General features: G+C 43.6%; 1 protein-coding gene across 1 annotated transcript in view; it reads right to left on the bottom strand.

The window, feature by feature from the left end:
- Positions 1–19855, bottom strand: part of HSD17B4 (hydroxysteroid 17-beta dehydrogenase 4) — a 505871-nt gene that overhangs the window by 257922 nt on the left and 228094 nt on the right. The window contains exon 12 of the mRNA XM_069753449.1: positions 10478–10584. Within this exon, the coding sequence (XP_069609550.1) occupies positions 10478–10584 (107 nt within the window). The remainder of the gene's footprint in view (positions 1–10477; positions 10585–19855) is intronic.

Below are 19855 nucleotides of genomic sequence, written 5' to 3'. Positions count from 1 at the left end.
TGCATGAAGATGATTTTGCTCCTGAAGGCACGTTTCTGCTTTTTAGACCATGGAAGAAAGTAGTCAGTCAGAAACGCTATTTACTTTACATAGGTCATTTTCACATCTTCAGGAACCTTAAAGGGCCCCACCAGCTGTTTCCCCATGATTCCGGCCCAAAACATGACTCCTCCACCTCCTTGCTGATGTGGCAGCCTTGTTGGGTCATGGTAGCCGTCCACTAACAATCCACTACTCCATCCATCTGGACCATCCAGGGTTGCTCGACACTCATCAGTAAACAAGACTGTTTGAAAATTAATCTTCATGTACGTCTGATCCCTCTGCAACAGTTTTTGCTCATGAACACTGTTTAGGGGTGGCCAAATAGTAGGTTTATGCACCACAGCAAGCCTTTGAAGGATCATACACCTTGAGGTTCGATGGACTCCAGAGGCACCAGCAGCTTCAAATAACTGTTTGCTGGTATTTTGGCAGCTACTCTCTTAATCCAATGAATTTGTCTGGCAGAAACCTTCCTCATTATGCATTTATCTGCATGAACTCTGCCTGTGCTCTGTTTCAGTCACAAATCTATTCACAGTATGATGATCACAAAGTTTTTGTGAAAAATCTAATTTTTTTATACCTTATCCAAGGCAGTGCACTATTTAACGCTTTTCAGCAGCAGAGAGATGTTTTTTATTCCTCATTTGCTTGAAACCTTTGGCCTGCTTAATAATGTGGAACATAATTTTTAAGTACTTTTCCTTTAATTAGAATCACCTGGAAAACTAATTATCACATGTGATAACTGTGATACTATACTATACTATAGTTTCCCACGGGATCAATAAAGTGTATCGTATCGTATGTGTTTAAGATTGATTTCAGTTATCTATTGAGCCCTCAGACACAATACCATCCACGAGTTCATTTGAAAAACAATACAATTAAATCTTTATGACACTTAAATCCAATTTGCATAATAATTTGGAACACAGTGTAATACAATGACGTAACATCACTTCCGGTCTGGAGGCCGCACTTCCGGTCCACCGATACCATTGGTGGCATATAAACCCGCCAACTGTCCTCATCCCGGCACACCACTTTGAGCAGGGCACAAGAGCGCCGCTCTTACTGGGGACCCAGGACACCGCAGGTATCTCTGCTACTCATTCACGCTACGCCACCACTGTTTTCCCTTTCTTACACAATATGGTCTTACCTGCAGGTACAGCACTCCTGGTGCAACAATACTATATATAATATCTTATATATATATAGTCATGTCTTTTTTCTTTCTATATCTTATATATATATAGGTTCATATACATGCTTATGTTTCTTATGTCTTGATTGTTTATGACATATGCATTGCTTGTTCACTCTTACACAATTTCTTTCTCAGGTCATTTGGTACATATTTCCCTGGGTCCTTTAAGGCACATCTTGCGCTATGGCCCGCTCATTCATGGCCTCACTGCTGCTTTCACTTCATGACTTCTCTCAGTTTCCTTTTGTCTACGCCCTATTTTTTGTTGTGCAGCCGCACACTGCGCTAGCGCCTCTTTCTCGGTCTCTGCTTATTTTTTACTTTCACTTCTGCTTATCCTGCGCTCACGCAAGCGCTTGACTTCACAGAGCTCCTTCCACTCTTGCGCCTGCGCTGCCCTCCCCCTCTGTTTTCCGGTCCTCCTCCATGGATGCTGCACACCGGTAATGTATCTTTACACTTATGATATTGCTATATATAGCGGATATGTATTCCTGGGAAGTTACTCTCCCTGACGAAGCTGCTCTTCAGCAGCGATACGCATGGGATCTTCCCACACCCCGCCTTTCACCCTCATGTGCCCTATCATTTTTTGGACTTGCACTTCAGCCGCATTTATTTTCATGCACTAAACTGACCCTGCCTTCCCTGAGGTCTGTACATTCATGCCATTTGTGTGGCCCGCCTTTATGTGGATCATCATCATTATCCGGCTCACTAGACCCTTTTCTTCCATCTTGAGCTGTACTCAGGCTACATTTGCAGGTTTGCATACGGCTGTGTTCACCTTGCTTGCAGTCCTTCTTGCATCTTTATTATTATTATTATTATTATTATTATTATTATTATTATTATTATTATTATTATTATTTTTTATATAGCACCATTGATTCCATGGTGCTGTACATGAGAAGGGGTTACATACAAGTTACAAATATCACATACAGTAAACAAACTAACAATGACGGACTGATACAGAGGGGCGAGGACCCTGCCCTTGCGGGCTTACATTCTACAGGGGCCTTACATTCTTTATAGGGCCATTGTTTTACTCTATACATTTGCACGCTACATGCTTATTGGTTACATATATGACATAAGTAGGGACGCCTACACTGTCATTTTCGGGGCATGATTTAGCATTCATGGTTGTTATATATATTGTGTTGCCTTTATTTGTTATTTTTGTGCCATATGCTAAACTCTTCCAGTGCCTCTTGTTATAGTTATAGTAATTCTTGCGTGTGTATTATACATCTTAGAACACTTTATTTAGGCTGTTTGGTAGGGGTGTTGTGTTTTGGTATATGTTTTTAACTGATTTTATATTTCGTATTTGGTCTTCGCTAGTGCAATAAAATTTATTCTTTTGTACTTCATGTAGCAGGTGTGCACATTGATATGCATCGGCTTTTTTCTTTTTTTGGTCATATTTGCTTCTCCCATTCTTTGTGAAGCACCCTGTTCCATTATACACTCCATATTACTATAAGTGGTGCACCCGCGTCTATTTTTTGCTACAATACTATTGGGGACACGCTGACCCGCCATCCCCCTTCATCTAGGGACACCAGATCGTACTTGGCACGGTTGTGCCACCATTCCAGGACACCGCAGGTATCCCATTTATCTATCTACACTGCGCCACCACTGTCTTCTTTTGTCTCCCCACTGTACATGGTTATTTAGGTATATCCTAGCTAACTATCTACGCTGCGCCACTACTGCTTTCCCTCCCTTCATTATATGGTTTTACCTGCAGGTCCAGCACTTTTGGTGCGACATTACTATTGGGGGCGCATAAACCCGCCATCCCTCTTCATCCAAGTGCACCATATCGAACTTGGCACGCATGTGCCACTATTCCAGGACACCAAAGGTATCCCATTTATCTGTTTACACTGCACCACCAGATTCCTTTAACCTCCTCACAATACACGGTTATCGCTCTGCAGGCCCAGCAATCTTGGTACAACTCTACTTCTGGCAGCACATAAATATGCCATCTCCCCTCATCATAGCACACTACATCCTACTGGACACGGGAGCGCTGCCTTTATATGTTTTCCAGGATACTACAGGTACCCCAGCCACCTATCTACACTACGCCACCTATGTTTCCCCTATCCCATTGTAATTTATGGTCTTTTACCTCCAGGCCTATCAGGGATGTAACAGCCATCCCCTTTGATTGTCTACCACTAATTAGGATTTTCACGCCTCTCCACTCCTTATACCAAGGTATATAACTGATATCATCTACTTGGGGACACCTACATTTTCAGTAATATATTGTTATATGGTTATCTATACCCGGGACTCCTAGGCACATACCACTTTACTCTTTTTACTAATACTACTTTATCTATCACAGTGACAGGATTTATAATAAAGGGATTGTCCTCCTGCTTTCCTCCTTTGCCACTTGTGTACGCACTTCTGGAAACCAAGGTAATACGCTTACACTACACCTGTCGCCTCCTACATTATCCCTTCCTACCTTACACTTCTACTTTCAGAGATTATCTATTAGGGGGCTTATATGACACTTGAAAGTAATTTGTGACTACTTTTGACTCTATATTGTATATATTTTCTATTATCATTTGTTTTTTATTGTTTATTGTGGGTTCATTTTATTTGTACTTATTCTCTCTACCTTGGTGATTGTATATTTATTCTTTTGATCTTTTTTCACTGTAAATTTGCCTCTTTTTTAAATTGTAGCTATGACTAGTTATTTATACTGTTTCTTTGTCTCCTCAGTAACCTCTGAATAAGACCCTGGTGGGTTGAAACGTTGGGTTGGTTTCGTTGTACACGTACTGCTCTTATTACCCTGTGGCAACTTTTTTTGTTATGGCAATAAATTTGTTGAACACTTTAGCATCATATCAAGTCTGCGTGTACGGTATTTTTTGGTATATGACTTTTTTGGGTCACATGATCCGTTTTACCAGCACCTCCATTATTTCAACCTGAGTGCACACCATTATTATCCTCTATATTATTTTTAGCAAGGTCATATGATCACATAGTGACCCCCAGGAGAAGTAGACAACTATGTTTGGTGAAGAGGAAATACCGGTACGTTCGCCATGGGGAGAGGGAACAGAAACAGATCAGAAATAAAAATGACTGCACACTTCCTGTCACAGTGATAATGTAAAAGATCACAGTTAAGCTTTCCTTAAAGGTACAAACAAGTAGATGCCGCGCTTAAAAATACAGAAACCAATATCACATAGCACAAAATGAACAGCTTAAAAACAAAGAACAAACAAAACCTCCCCGTAGATACACATCACCAGAGGCTCCCTGACTCAGAAACAGATACTCCCCTCACCACTACAGCGCCACACTAGCAGCACAGTCTATCTCACAATAAATTAGGTGCCAATGTCTTCAGCTTACCTATTATGAGACTGTCACAGCTACGTGCTGAGTGCGAGTGGGAGTCCTTCTGCCCGGTATAGACCACCAAGGGCTCCGGCGTGGTGCGTGTCAAATGATGCTATGCAGCGTAAACCAGGGAAGCCGCGGCCGGTAGCGTTCCCTGGATACCGCAAACCAAAACAGCAATGGCCGATAAGCTCCTCCTACCTAGTGACGTCACTAATCGTAAGGAGCGCTGGTTCGCTCAAAAAGGGGGAGAGGATTCAACCAACGCGTTTCAAAGAGCAACGCTCTTCTTCTTCAGGGTTACCGCTCCCCTAGCTCACCCTATCTTATATACTGTCTGGCCATTACTGCGCACCACCCCCTCCTTAACCCCAGGTTTCCCAGCTCTCCTGGAAACAGCCACACCAATACTGTGCATTCACAGAGTGCAGCGCACCACCCCCTCCTTAACCCCAGGTGTCCCAGCTCTCTTGGAAACAGCCACACCAATACCGTGTATTCACAGAGTGCAGCGCAGAATACAGTATATATGTGGATCCCTTTCCCTGTATTGGAATAGGCTGCAGATGGCTCCCTCAGTATGCTGCATAAAAACCCCAAACTACCTAAATACATATATTAAAACCTTAACTTTATTAACAAATAAAAAAAAAAATATATATATATATATCTGCAAGAACCTCTTTAGAGCGCATTTAAAATTATTCCAGTGTCAATGACACTCATAAAACCAATTTAAAAAACTCTCAGTGATCCTAAGCAATAAATACATTACAATAAAAAACACTACAGTACAAAGTGACATATATTAAAATGTACTCACACAATATATTTAAAAAATTACTCTACAATATCGCCTCCAAAGAGGAGCCATATCCTCGAGTTTGTATTATCTATTGGCATCTCTCCAATACCCTATTTTGCCAGTATTCTATCTGATTAACGATTCACCTTAATACTATTTAGAAGGCGAATATTTCCACCTCATGGTTCAAACCCTTTGGGGCCAGACTATCCAGGGTGAATATCCATTGTGTCTCCACCCTGGACATGCTTTTAATATAATCCCCACCCCTAGGGTTCTGATGCACACGTTGAATGCCAGCGAAAAATATTCCCTTAGTGGATTTATTATGTTTAATTAAGAAATGCCGGGATAGGGGATGTCCTAGGTGACCTTTCTGAATATTCTTCATATGCTCTTTCAGTCGGGTCATAAGACTCCGTTTGGTACGCCCTACATACAATTTATCACATGGGCATCGGATCACATAGATGACCCCTTTAGAGAAGCAAGAAATCCTATCCCTAATCATAAATTCCTTTTTTCCGCTGGCATCTTTAAATGAAGTCTGTAGTACTTTCTTAAAATTAGTGTTAATACAGCTAAAGCAGCTTCCACAAGGCACGAAACCCGCATTCGGTGGTAGGGAAGTCTTGGGTTTCTTGTTCCCATCAATAATTGCTAGTTTAGTAGTTGGAGCTATAATATGGCCTAAAGATTGGGCTTTTTTATAGATAAACCTTGGGACATTGGGCAAATATTCTCCCACCGTTTTGTCCCCTTGTAGTACTGCCCAATGTTTGGCTATTGTTCTCCTAAACTGTTTGTAGCCTGTATGGAACTGAGATATGAGTGGAAGTTTATTAATTTGTTCCCTGATATTGTTTTCATGAGTGTCAATTATCTTTTCGGGATGTACTAACTCATTTCTTGGTACATGTTCCATATCCCATCTTGCTTGATCCACTAGATGTTTCGGGTAACCTTTATCCAAAAACTGTTGTGACAAGAATTCTGCCTCCACATAGTAATCCTCTTCTTTAGTGCAATTACGCTTAATCCGTGTAAATTGACTCCTAGGGATACTGGTGAGCCACACGGGAAGATGACAACTAGTTATATGGATGTAACTATTGGCATCCACTTCTTTACGATGGCACTTTGTGTACAGCTGATTGCCATCTATATAGATGTTAAGGTCCAGGAAGTATACATTCGTGGTGCTTGTAGTTGGAGTAAACTCAAGTCCATATTCATTTACATTCAAACTAGATATGAATACTTCAAGGTCGTATTGTGATCCTTCCCAGATAAATAAAACATCATCGATAAACAGACGCCAGAACACCAACTTTTCATGCAGTTTCCCACTTGCACAAATTTTAGACTCCTCCCACTTGGCTACATACAGGTTTGCATAGTTAGGGGCAAACCGTGTCCCCATAGCGGTGCCCCACTTTTGTAAAAAGAACTGTTCTTCGTATAAAAAATAATTGTGCTTAATAATGAATTGTATGCACTCCTGAATAAACTCCACCTGGGTGGAAGAGTACGAACCCAACAGTTGAAGATAGTGGCCTGCTGCTTGGCAGCCCCTATCTTGATCAATTACTGTGTACAAGGACTTAATGTCCAATATACCCAAAATAAAACTGGGTTTCCACGTAACCGTTTCCAAAATTTGTAGCACGTGGCCTGTGTCTTTGAGATATGCCGGTATCAAGGACACACATTTCTGTAAATGGACGTCCACATACCTAGACAGATTTGCTGTCAGGCTATTAATACCAGAAATAATGGGCCTTCCGGGTGGGCACGTTGGATTTTTGTGGAGTTTTGGAATATGATAGAACAACGCTATGCTTGGGGTACGGTTCATTACAAACTCAAATTCCTTTCTGTTTAAAATACCCGTAGATTTCCCCTTAGAGCAAAGGATGTTCAATTTCTTTACAAAAAGTGGCATAGGGTCATTCTTTAGTTTTTGATATGTAATAGTATCGCTCAGGAGTCTCCTTGACTCTTCCCGGTACATGGATCGTGTTAGTACCACTATCCCTCCCCCCTTATCTGCCGGACGGACTATAATATCGTTATTTTCCTGCAGTTCTTTTATTGCTGTTCTTTCCTGCATGGATAAATTATGGAGCATGAATTTTGGTCTATGACTACTCATTCTTCTAATATCTGCTGTGACCAATGAATCAAAAGTGCGAAACGCATTCGAATATTCCTGTGCAGGAGTAAATTTAGAAGGATTAGATAGCGCAGTATGAATATATTCGTTTGTTGTTTGGTTCGCACTTCGAGTGAACGTTGTCTCCTTCTTTAAAAAATACTTTTTCAAGGCCAAGTTACGTAGGAATTTCTTCATACAAATATATAATTTAAATGGATTGGTTGCCGATGTGGGTGCAAATTTCATCCCCTTTTGTAGTAACGATACTTCACTAGTTGATAGCACATGCTCACTTAAATTGAATATTTTTGGGGTATTACCGTTCCCATGGTCATTTCTTGTTATTTTAACTTTGGAGCGTTTCCCACCCCTTTTACCTCTTTTTGCTTTGTGGAACGGGCCTGAAAAAAATCCCGATTGATGGAGGGGCGAAATAGGGGAGGTTTAGATCCCCTCAAGCTCCTCCCAGATGGCTTATTAGAAGATGTGCCTGCCACTGCTCCATTTCTTACATTAGTTCCAGGTGGACGGGGGGTGCTTACTGCAGAATTTTTATCTTTACCACGGTCCCTCCTATTGGGTGGACCCTTTATCCTCCCAATGATCGTTTTACTCCCACTTTGCTTATTTACTCTACGATCTACTGGACTATAGAGTTCAATGTCCTCAATATCCCCATGAGCTCCTTCCTCGAGGGCAAGAGGTGAAAATCTATTCGATGTACTCACCGGAAACCTAGACACCCCACTGGGTCCCGCTTGAGGACTGGACTCCTCAGGTAACGGGGTGGTTGGATGCAAAGTAATATCCACCAGGTCATTATATTTAGTAGTGAACGGGGAGTTTAGTTCTACGGGAACATTCTCCCGCCGAGCAGAGACAGGGGTATACTGCGTTGAGTTTGAGTTGTCATGGATAGAAAATTCAACAGAATATCACTGTCCTTATGCGTTGGTGTACCCTCATATTCATCCAGTACCACCAACCCATTAGATTCATACAGTGAGTTACTGGGGGACATATTGGTGGTGTCCAAATAATTTGGACTCCTCATGTACAGTTCATCAGGTATATGGTCCCTTTGAAATTTCTTTATCTTTCTTGCAATTATATCTTTCTCCTTCTCTTTAAGTCTGTACAAAATATTATCCACCAACTCCCCAAATTCATTGGTATTGGTGCACGTTTTCAACTGCTCAAATATCCCAACAACAGACTCACTCGTTTTCTTCATATTAAGTGATCTTTTATCAATAATAAATTGGACTGCCCTTAATGAAAAATCCCTAAACATACAGTCCCATTCCTCCTGGATACTTGGGTCACCAAAATCACCTGCAAGTGACTTATAAATAGTCAAACCTTTAGGAGCCTTTTGTGCTTGAATATATTTTTCTAGTGCAGCTATCTCCCACATGTCTCATTTCAATAACAAGCAACTTCTCCAAGGTCTTAAGCAGTTCCCTAGCCCTACCCACTTTAACTGGCAACGGTCCATTCTGTGAGAAGCGCTCTTTAATAAAGGATATACGATAGTCCCTATCCTGCCACAATATATTAATGGCCATTGGAGAATACACTTGCTAAATCTAAAACTTATGGGGGCTGCCCAAGTGTATAGGCACTTAATGAAATAATACTATAGTATTAACACTGGCGCTCACCCACAGAACTACCTAACGGTTATCAGCTGCTGGCATCAATCAGGGTAGTGCCCCCCCCTGAATAATAATATGGATCAATACAAACAAGTAGATGTCGCGCTTGTTTGTTCTTTGTTTTTAAGCTGTTCATTTTGTACTATGTGATATTGGTTTCTGTATTTTTATGCGCGGCATCTACTTGTTTGTATTGATCCATATTATTATTCAGGGGGGCACTACCCTGATTGATGCCAGCAGCTGATAACCGTTAGGTAGTTCTGTGGGTGAGCGCCAGTGTTTATACTATAGTATTATTTCCTTAAAGGTAATCTGTCATATATTTAAATATATACAGATATTCATTATGCAATCTAGGGGGCGGATCAGTGAGGGATCAGTGACCTGTCAGCAGTCTGCATTATGAATACCTAATCAGCGAACCACATGCAGACCCCCTCCAGGGAACGAGCATATCATTAACCAGAAACTGAAAATAAAGATTAAAGAACAACCACAAAACGGATTTCATCAACCAAGGTAACATTGTAATCAGTATAATGGCGCCAACCTGACACTGTCTGTAGGTTACTGTGCACAATCCTGCTGACAGGTTCCCTTTAAAGTATATTGCTAATCTATTAGCTTACTAAGGAGACTATAGCGATCAGGATAATGAGTTATCCCAGCACACGGAGATGGTGCAAGATCTAGCTGGTTACATGATGCTGCACTGATGCACTGTAGGACTGATAGCACTGCACAAGCCTGTTTCACAGTCTGTATACAGAATACAATGGCTAATCTGGCATAAGTGTCTATGAGGCTTTAAGTTTGGGTCAGAAGGTCTGCTGTCACTCCAGGCATTGCGGCCAGTATACGGAGAGTGACATACATCTGTGTAACCCCGGCCTAACAGGAAGAAAACAGGAAGCTGATACACACGGAAGGAAGTAGTGCAGAGTGTGATAGACCATCGGGTAAGGGGAGCAGCTGCAGATTTAAAAATAGTAATAATAATGATGATACATTATACATATAAAATAAAAGGGCTTTTTTAAAGGAAAATCATTTTAGATGCTTTCGCTTTCCTATGTGCTTTTAATAAATAAAATATGAATAAACTCTTGACATATATAGAAGATGCAATTTCAATTGGGCATAAATCTTGAGACTATGCAAAAATAATAAGCACGTTGAATGACCAGACTCACCGGGTCAATGGCAGTAGCAGAGGACGATGGGTGGCTTGTGGGTTTCATAGAAATACCTTTACCAGAGTTAATGGATGACAGGACTTCATACAGAGTGCCGGTAGACTCTAAAACAAGATAGTGGGAAAAAAATTGTTTTAAAGGTTTTCGGGTTTAATTGAGCATTATCATATGTAGAACCAAAATGAATGTGAACAGATTGCAATTTTCTGTTTGAAAACTTGTGACATCATTGTACCATTAGCAAGCTCCTGGCAACCACATCCTAACAGGTTGCTGTGGAGATCGCCTCCCATCATAAATTATTTACCCAGTTACAATGGGAGAGTTTCGTTAATAGGATCTAGAGAGCTCTTCTGAATCAAACCATTTCTATTCTCAGACATTAACCTCTTTTTAGGTAAAACTAATATTATAATAATGATTTTTAAAAAGTCAGACAAGTTTCATCTTTCAACCAATGCGTGCCTGTGAACTATGACGGGCCCCACATTATGACAAGAGGCGGTTGAAAGGGTTAAATAAAAACATCTATATGACCACCAATTACATGCAATCACCCAATGAAGAAAGCACTGGAAAATATATATACACAGTACAGACCAAAAGTTTGGACACACCTCATTTAAAGATTTTTCTGTATTTTCATGACTATGAAAATTGTAAATTCACACTGAAGGCATCAAAACTATGAATTAACACATGTGGAATTATATACTTAACAAAAAAGTGTGAAACAACTGAAATTATGTCTTATATTCTAGGTTCTTCTAAGTAGCCACTGTAAGACTCATGCTGGTGTGGTAGTTGGAGGCAGGTATATCTCGCCCAGGTGTTTGTCCTATGTGAATTAGGCCACTCAGTATCTTCAGGGTGCTAATGGGTTAATGATTGCAGGAATAAAAGATGACCAGCTGGGGGTTTCCAGTGTCTGCCTGGGGCACACAGACTGCCTGCCTGTGTGAGACAAACGTGAGTGAAGAGCTGTGCTCAAGATCTGTGTGATGTTAGCTGGGTGGGAGAAGCCCCCCCACTGCCGTACAGTAGCAGGCCACTGCCGCACAGCACGAAGCTAATCGCTTGATGGCCGCACAGCTGAAGGAGTTACTGGACATGACTGTTGCAGACCGCCAACTTCTCCAACAGGTGGCGCAGCGCCTGGTGAGCATGCCTGACGCTGACCCGGAAGCAGAGTCCAGAAGGATCCATGTGAGTCGATACTGGCAAAAGCTGACTGCAGAAGATGACGTCGAGGCATACCTGACAACGTTTGAGCGGACGGCGTTGAGAGAGAAGTGGCCGAAGGCACGATGGGCCGATTTGATCGCCCCGTTTCTCTCCGGCGAGGCCCAAAAAGAAAACGCATGTCTTTGGTTACACAGCTAGTGAGTGTGAATGCGGGTCAAAATGATACAGTGAAACACCTGTGTGAATTATCTGTTGATGGGAAAAATGTTGTGGCATTACTAGACTCTGGAAGTGTGGTGACTCTGGTGAAAGCTAGTCTGGTGGCACTTCCGTCTGGTCCGTCTGACAAGTTTTCTGTGACGTGTGTGCATGGTGACACCCGCTCGTACTTAACAGCGGTCATATGGATTTCTACTCCCTATGGGTCAGTGCAGCACAAAGTGGGACTCGTTCCCGCATTGTTACAGGATGTAATCCTGGGCAGGGATTTTCCCTATTTCTGGCAGTTGTGGGAGAATCAGTTGCTCCTTCACGGTACCTGTACCCGTGAATCTTCTCCCATGCCATCTGGAGGTCCCGAGTCCCTAGAGGAGACCCCACAGGAAGATGTTGCTGGGGAGGTTAGTGAATCTAACCTTCAGTACCCCTTCTCCATCATGGCGGGGGAAACAGAGGAAACTGAGGAACCTCAGCGAGAGGCGGAGGCAGACAGCCATCCGGCACCCTGCCTGCCAGATTTGGGAGTCCAGGTGGATGACTTCCACAGCGAGCAAATGAAAGATCCTACCCTGACTCCGGCTAGGAAAAATGTAAAAATGATAGATGGGGTACCCGTAGAACCTGACACTAGGCTAGCGTACCCGTATATGGTTCTTGAAAATGATTTGCTCTACCAGGTAGAAAAAAAAGGGGAAGACACAGTGCAACGGTTAGTGGTACCCAAACCTTATCGGCGGAAGGTACTGGATTTGGCCCACGGACATATAATGGGGGGACATCTGGGGGTACAGAAAACCACAGAAAGGATATAGCATTGTTTTGTGTGGCCTGGAATACATTATGATGTGCGTAACTATTGTGAGTCCTGTCCAGAGTGCCAAATCGCGGCCCCTAAATCTCAGTTCCATAGCCCTTTGGTACCCCTTCCTATCATCGGGGTCCCTTTTGAGAGAATTGGGATGGATTTGGTTGGGCCCCTTCCCCGATCCGCACGTGGGCACCAACATATCCTCGTCATCGTGGACTATGCCACTCGTTACCCGGAAGCTGTCCCTTTGCGTAACACAGCTACCAAGACGATCGCCAAGGAATTGGTACAAGTGTTTAGTCGGGTGGGAATTCCAAAACAGATACTCACCGAACAGGGGACTCCCTTTATGTCGAGGGTAATGAAGGAGCTCTGCAGGCTCTTACAAATAGACCCGTTGCGTACGTCTGTCTATCACCCTCAAACAGATGGCCTGGTTGAGCGCTTCAACAAAACCTTAAAACAGATGCTCCGGAAGGCGATAGACAAAGATGGGAAAAACTGGGATTACTTGTTACCCTATTTGCTGTTTGCCATTAGGGAAGTTCCCCAGTCTTCCACAGGGTTTTCGCCTTTCGAACTGTTGTACGCCCGTCGTCCCCGGGGACTGCTGGACGTTGCAAAAGAAACCTGGGAAGGTCAAGTCACTCCCTTTAAAACGGTGATCGACCATGTAACACAAATGCAGGATCGTATTGCCGCTGTCATGCCCATTGTTAGGGACCATATGTTACAGGCCCAGGGAGCCCAGAGGCAAAGTTATGATAGAGGCGCTAAGGTCCGTACATTTGCACCCGGCGATAGGGTGTTGGTCCTAATCCCTACGATGGATAGTAAATTCCTGGCGAAATGGCAGGGCCCATTTGAGGTCCGAGAAAGAGTTGGTGAAGTGAACTATAAAGTGTACCAGCCGGGTAAGAGAAAACCGGAACAGATTTATCATGTGAATCTGATAAAACCCTGGAAAGACAGCTCTGCCCTAACGGCGGATCTGCCCCGTCCGGTTTGTTCACCTACTGTACCGGAGGTGCAGGTTGCCAAGACTCTCTCAGAACGACAAAAATCTGAGGTTAAGCAATTTTTGTTACAGAACCGACAGTTTTTCTCCGAAAAACCTGGCCGGACTAAGTTGGTGAAACATGAGATTGTCACAGAGCCTGGCGTCACTGTTCATGTGAAGCCCTACCGGATTCCGGAAGCCCGCCGTGAAGCCGTCTCCCGGGAAGTGATGGCAATGTTGGACTTAGGAGTCATTGAGGAGTCGCACAGCGCCTGGTCCAGTCCAATTGTGTTGATACCTAAACCGGATGGCTCCATCCGGTTTTGTAATGACTTTAGGAAACTGAATGCAGTTATGCCCCGGGTCGATGAGTTGATCGACTGGCTTGGTAAAGCCCGATACATTACGACCCTGGATTTAACAAAGGGGTACTGGCAGATTCCTCTGGCCGAGGCGGCCAGAGAGAAGACGGCATTTGCTACACCGGAAGGTCTGTTCCAGTATGTCTATATGCCATTTGGACTTCACGGCGCTCCCGCAACGTTCCAGAGATTGATGGATCGAGTCTTGAGGCCTCACAGACAGTACGCTTCTGCCTACCTGGATGACATCGTAATTTACAGCATGGACTGGGAAACTCATCTCCAGAAGGTACAAGCGGTGATTGATGACCTGCGAGATGCAGGTTTAACGGCAAACCCCAAGAAATGCCACATCGGGCTTGAAGAAGCCCGATACTTGGGCTACGTGATTGGCCGAGGAGTGGTTAAACCCCAGATCGACAAAATACAGGCAATTCAGGGCTGGCCACAACCAGTGAACAAAAAACAAGTACAGGCTTTTCTGGGGATTGCCGGCTATTATCGCCGGTTCATACCCAATTTTGCAGTCATGGCTACTCCCTTGACGGATCTTACCAAGGGGAAGGGTTCCGTCATGGTAAAATGGACCTCAGCTGCTGAAGAGGCCTTCCACAGCCTGAAACGGGCTTTGTGCTCTCAGCCCGTACTAGTGACTCCTGATTTCAGCAGCGAGTTTGTGGTACAAACTGATGCCTCTGATACTGGTGTCGGAGCTGTACTTTCCCAGGTGAGGGACGGAGTCGAACACCCGGTCCTCTATCTCAGTCGGAAACTGAATGTACATGAGCAGAGGTATGCGGTGGTTGAAAAAGAGTGCCTAGCCATTAAATCCCTCAAGTATTACCTGGCCGGTAGGAAGTTTAGGCTGGTCACAGACCATGCCCCTCTCAAGTGGATGCACCTCCACAAAGACCGTAATAGTCGGGTAACCCGGTGGTTCCTTGCCCTGCAGGCTTACTCTTTTACGGTGGAGCACCGACCTGGGGTGCAGATGGGGAACGCCGATGCCTTATCCCGAGTGCACTGTTTCAAAAGTGTTCTTGCTCGACCGGAGTGGTCTGAGCAAGGGGGGGGGGGGATATGTAAGACTCATGCTGGTGTGGTAGTTGGAGGCAGGTATATCTCGCCCAGGTGTTTGTCCTATGTGAATTAGGCCACTCAGTATCTTCAGGGTGCTAATGGGTTAATGATTGTAGGAATAAAAGATGACCAGCTGGGGGTTTCCAGTGTCTGCCTGGGGCACACAGATTGCCTGCGTGTGTGAGACAAACGTGAGTGAAGAGCTGTGCTCAAGATCTGTGTGATGTTAGCTGGGTGGGAGAAGCCCCCCCAGTTGTTGAGATAGCAACGTATTTGTTTAGTTAGTGCCGGACAGGCTAGGATTTATTTTTATGTTTTGTTTTGTTCATGTTGCTTTCACGTTAATAAATCTGACCTGAGGTCAGCCTGCTCAGAAATCTGCTGTACGCCTCAGAAATTCAATGCACAAACCACGTGACCTTTGACCCCAGCAAAGGCGATCCCAGAGTGTTTTGTCACACAACCTTTTGCTTTGATGACCGCTTTGCACACTTTTGGCATTCTCTTGATGAGCTTCAAAACATAGTCACCGGAAATGGTCTTCCAACAATCTTGAAGGAGTTCCCAGAGATGCTTAGCACCTGTTGGCCCTTTTGCTTTCTCTCTGCGGTCCAGCTAACCCCAAACCATCTCGATTGGGTTCAGGTCTGGTGACTGTGCAGGCCAGGTCACCTGGCGTAGCACCCCATCACTCTCCTTCTTGGACAAATAGGCTTTTCACAGCCTGGTGGTGTGTTTGGGGTCATTGTCCTGTTGAAAAATAAATGATGGTCCAACTAAACGCAAACCAGATGGAAAAGCATGCCGCTGCAAGATGCTGTGGTAGCCATGCTGGTTCAGTATACCTTCAATTTTGAATAACTCCCCAACAGTGTCACCAGCAAAGCACCCCCACACCATCACACCTCCTCCTCCATGCTTCACGGTGGGAACCAGAACCAGGCATGTACAGTCCATCTGTTCTCCTTTTCTGCGTCGCACAGACATGGTGGTTGAAACCAAAGATCTCAAATTTGGACTCATCAGACCAAAGCACAGATTTCCACTGGTCTAATGTCCATTCCTTGTGTTCTTTAGCCTAAACAAGTCTCTTCTGCTTGTTGCCTGTCCTTAGCAGTGGTTTCCTAGCAGCTATTTTACCATGAAGCCTGCTGCACAGTCTCCTCTTAACGGTTAAGGTGTGTCCAAACTTTTGGTCTGTACTGTATAATAATATATATATATATATATATATATATATATATATATATATATATATATATATATATATATATATATACATATATATACATATATATACATATATATACATATATACAAACAAAAAGAAAACAGCCGGACGGCACATCCGACAACTGACGCTGAGTGAACCGCTCACCTGTGTCTTGGAGGAAAGGCTCAGTCCAGGGTGCAACGACTCCACAAGAAAGCAGTCACAAATATATCGCAAAATAGAAGAAAGGAGCGCACTACCTGGACATCCGATGCAGTAAAGCTTTATTCCAAATGCATAAAAAACATCTTCACGACCGGGGGTGCTGTGAAAGGAATGCGGCTAGGCTAGACGACGGCCGTTTCGCGCCCGGCTGGCGCTTCAACGGGTCTGACCCGTTGAAGCGCCAGCCGGGCGCGAAACGGCCGTCGTCTAGCCTAGCCGCATTCCTTTCACAGCACCCCCGGTCGTGAAGATGTTTTTTATGCATTTGGAATAAAGCTTTACTGCATCGGATGTCCAGGTAGTGCGCTCCTTTCTTCTATTTTGCGATATATATATATATACATACATACATATATACACGCACGCACGTAGCACAAGTAGTGGAATTGACGTGAAGGGGAGAATTATAGCTTCCATGTGATACTGAGCAACAAGCCGCTATGTTTCTATGAACAGTTGCCATGTAATACTATGCAATGGAGGTTGAACAGCACGGATTATACTAATGGAAAGGAACTGAATCCAGCTAAGTCTTTAGGGATGTAAGCTCATTAAGCTCCACCATCATTTTCTGTTAATATTTCACATTACACCATGTCTTATGGCCACTGACAGAAAATATCAGATTCTCCCTAGTAGCTGTAGTGCTCGGCGTGGGTACAGATACTCTTCATCATGTCTATAAAGAGGGTCTATCACTCCCCAAAATTCTAACTAAAATCACTTAACAGGTAAGTAGGGGAATGATTTCTTATGCAAATGAAGGTATTTAGGTGCACCCTTGGTGTGGCACAAGGGCTCAATGCAACCTTTCACCCCCTCAATTTAAATACGGAGCAATGTCAATGTTCCTTGAAATGGATCGATCATTTTACAGTGGCTGCACTTTCTATTAAAGAAAAAGATGGACCTTCCCTTCACAGACAGAGGACTGTACCAATTTTCACTTATTAGCAACAATGTCTATTACAGTCCCTAATGAGAGTGTCATGGACCTGGTGTTGTAGAAAAAGTTGGTTCCGTTTTCCCCAGATAGTGGGTTCCTGGGAAGCTGCGCAGGATCCCACAAGCACCCTAGGTCTCCCTCCCCTCCCCCTTATTGGCGAAATACAGGATGTTGCAGGTTATCTTGTGCAGTAAACTATAGAAGGGCTGTTGCGTTAGTTATAAAGTCATTGCTGATCGGTAACATCAGTGGAGGGTTACCTTGCCTGAGCAGTCCGCCAGGACTAAAACTGCAATACGTTCCTCACTTACTGCGGTGGCCAATAAGATGCCAGGCTGAAATAGAATCCCCTCCTGTCCTATATTCTGGCACGACTTGTGAAAGAGGAGAGATGGAGCTTGGAAGCAGCAGCATAGTCAGGGAGGAGATCGAGGTGACAGCAGAACAGGGAGGGAACAGAGACACAGCATGAATAGCTATGGTTGTGTCCCCAGTTTGATCCTGTTCAGTTACAATCCTATCTGTATATGTATGTCCTTCTATATATTAATATACATTAGACCAGCTACAGGCAGCAAAATATTCTTTAACCCCTTCATGACCTTGGGATTTTTCGGTTTTCCGTGTTCGTTTTTCACTCCCCTCCTTCCCAGAGCCATAACTTTTTTATTTTTCTGTCAATATGGCCATGTAAGGGCTTATTTTTGGCGGGACGAGTTGTACTTTTGAACGGCATCATTGGTTTTAGCATGTCGTGTACTAGAAAACGGGAAAAAAATTCCAAGTGCGGTGAAATTGCAAAAAAAGTGCAATCCCACACTTGTTTTTTGTTTGGCTTTTTTGCTAGGTTCACTAAATGCTAAAAATGATCTGTCATTATGATTCTCCAGGTCAGTACGAGTTCATAGACACTTAACATGACTAGGTTATTTTTTACCTAAGTGGTGAAAAAAAATTCCAAACTTTGCTAAAAAAAAAAAAAAAAAAAAAAAAAAAAAAAATTGCGCCATTTTCCGATACTCGTAGCGTCTCCATTTTTGGTTATCTGGGGTCGGTTAAGGGCTTATTTTTTGCGTGCCGAGATGACGTTTTTAATGATAGCATTTTGGTGCAGATACGTTCTTTTGATCGCCCGTTATTGCATTTTAATGCAATGTCGCGGCGACCAAAAAAACGTAATTCTGGCGTTTCAAATTTTTTTCTCGCTACGCTGTTTAGTGATCAGGTTAATGCTTTTTTTTAGTTGATAGACCGGGCGATTCTGAGCGTGGCGATACCAAATAGATTTGATATTTTTTTTATTGATTTATTTTGATTGGGGCGAAAGGGGGGTGATTTAAACTTTTATATTTTTTTTTATTTTTTTCACATTTTTTTTAACTTTTTTTTTTTTTTTTTTTTACTTTTGCCATGCTTCAATAGCCTCCATGGGAGGCTAGAAGCAGGCACAGCGTGATCGCCACTGCTGCATAGCAGCGATCTGCTGTTCGCTGCTATGCAGCTGAAAATCAGGTGTGCTGTGAGCGCCGACCACAGGGTGGCGCTCACAGCTGCCGGCGATCAGTAACCATAGAGGTCTCAAGTACCTCTATGGTTACAATTCTGAAGCATCGCCGACCCCCGATCATGCGACGGGGGTCGGCGATGACGTCATTTCCGGCCGCCCGGCCGGAAGCGGTAGTTAAATGCCGCTGTCATCGTTTGACAGCGGCATTTAACTAGTTAATAGGCGCGGGCAGATCGCAATTCTGCTCGCGCCTATTACGGGCACATGTCAGCTGTTCAAAACAGCTGACATATCCCGGCTTTGATGCGGGCTCACCGCCGGAGCCCGCATCAAAGCAGGGGATCTGACCTCCGACGTACTATCCCGTCCGAGGTCAGAAAGGGGTTAAGCGGTTACTAAAAGAAGCTTACAGCTGTATGAAAAGCAGAACAGAAATGCTGATTATGAAGGTGCAGCAGAGATGGAGGACAAGGATTGTACTACTTACTATGTGTGACGTTAAGGTTGTGGACTGCAATGATGTAGAAGAGGAGGAACGGGAAAGGGAATTTGCATAAGCTGTGACTGAAAGGCAGATCTGCTCTATGAACAGAAGATCAAAGCTAAGAGAAGCAAAGTCCCTCTCCCACTTCTGGTGATCCATCTCTACTTCTCTGTTACTGGAGACAGATTTAACCTGACAATAGGCAGAGGATGGCAAGGTACGGAGGAAGCGATACCTAGTGGCATTTTTAAAGAAATACGAAACATGTTCGGTAAAGAAAATTATTTGCAATTCTGCTACTTAGTACATTGGCTATCAAGCAGAAATAAATTTATTGAAATGACAA

This window comes from Ranitomeya imitator, chromosome 1 (assembly GCF_032444005.1).
Source record: "Ranitomeya imitator isolate aRanImi1 chromosome 1, aRanImi1.pri, whole genome shotgun sequence".
Lineage (NCBI taxonomy): Eukaryota > Metazoa > Chordata > Amphibia > Anura > Dendrobatidae > Ranitomeya > Ranitomeya imitator.
The sequence above is the reverse complement of the archived record's forward strand: the minus strand, read 5'-3'. Positions and strand labels throughout refer to the sequence as shown.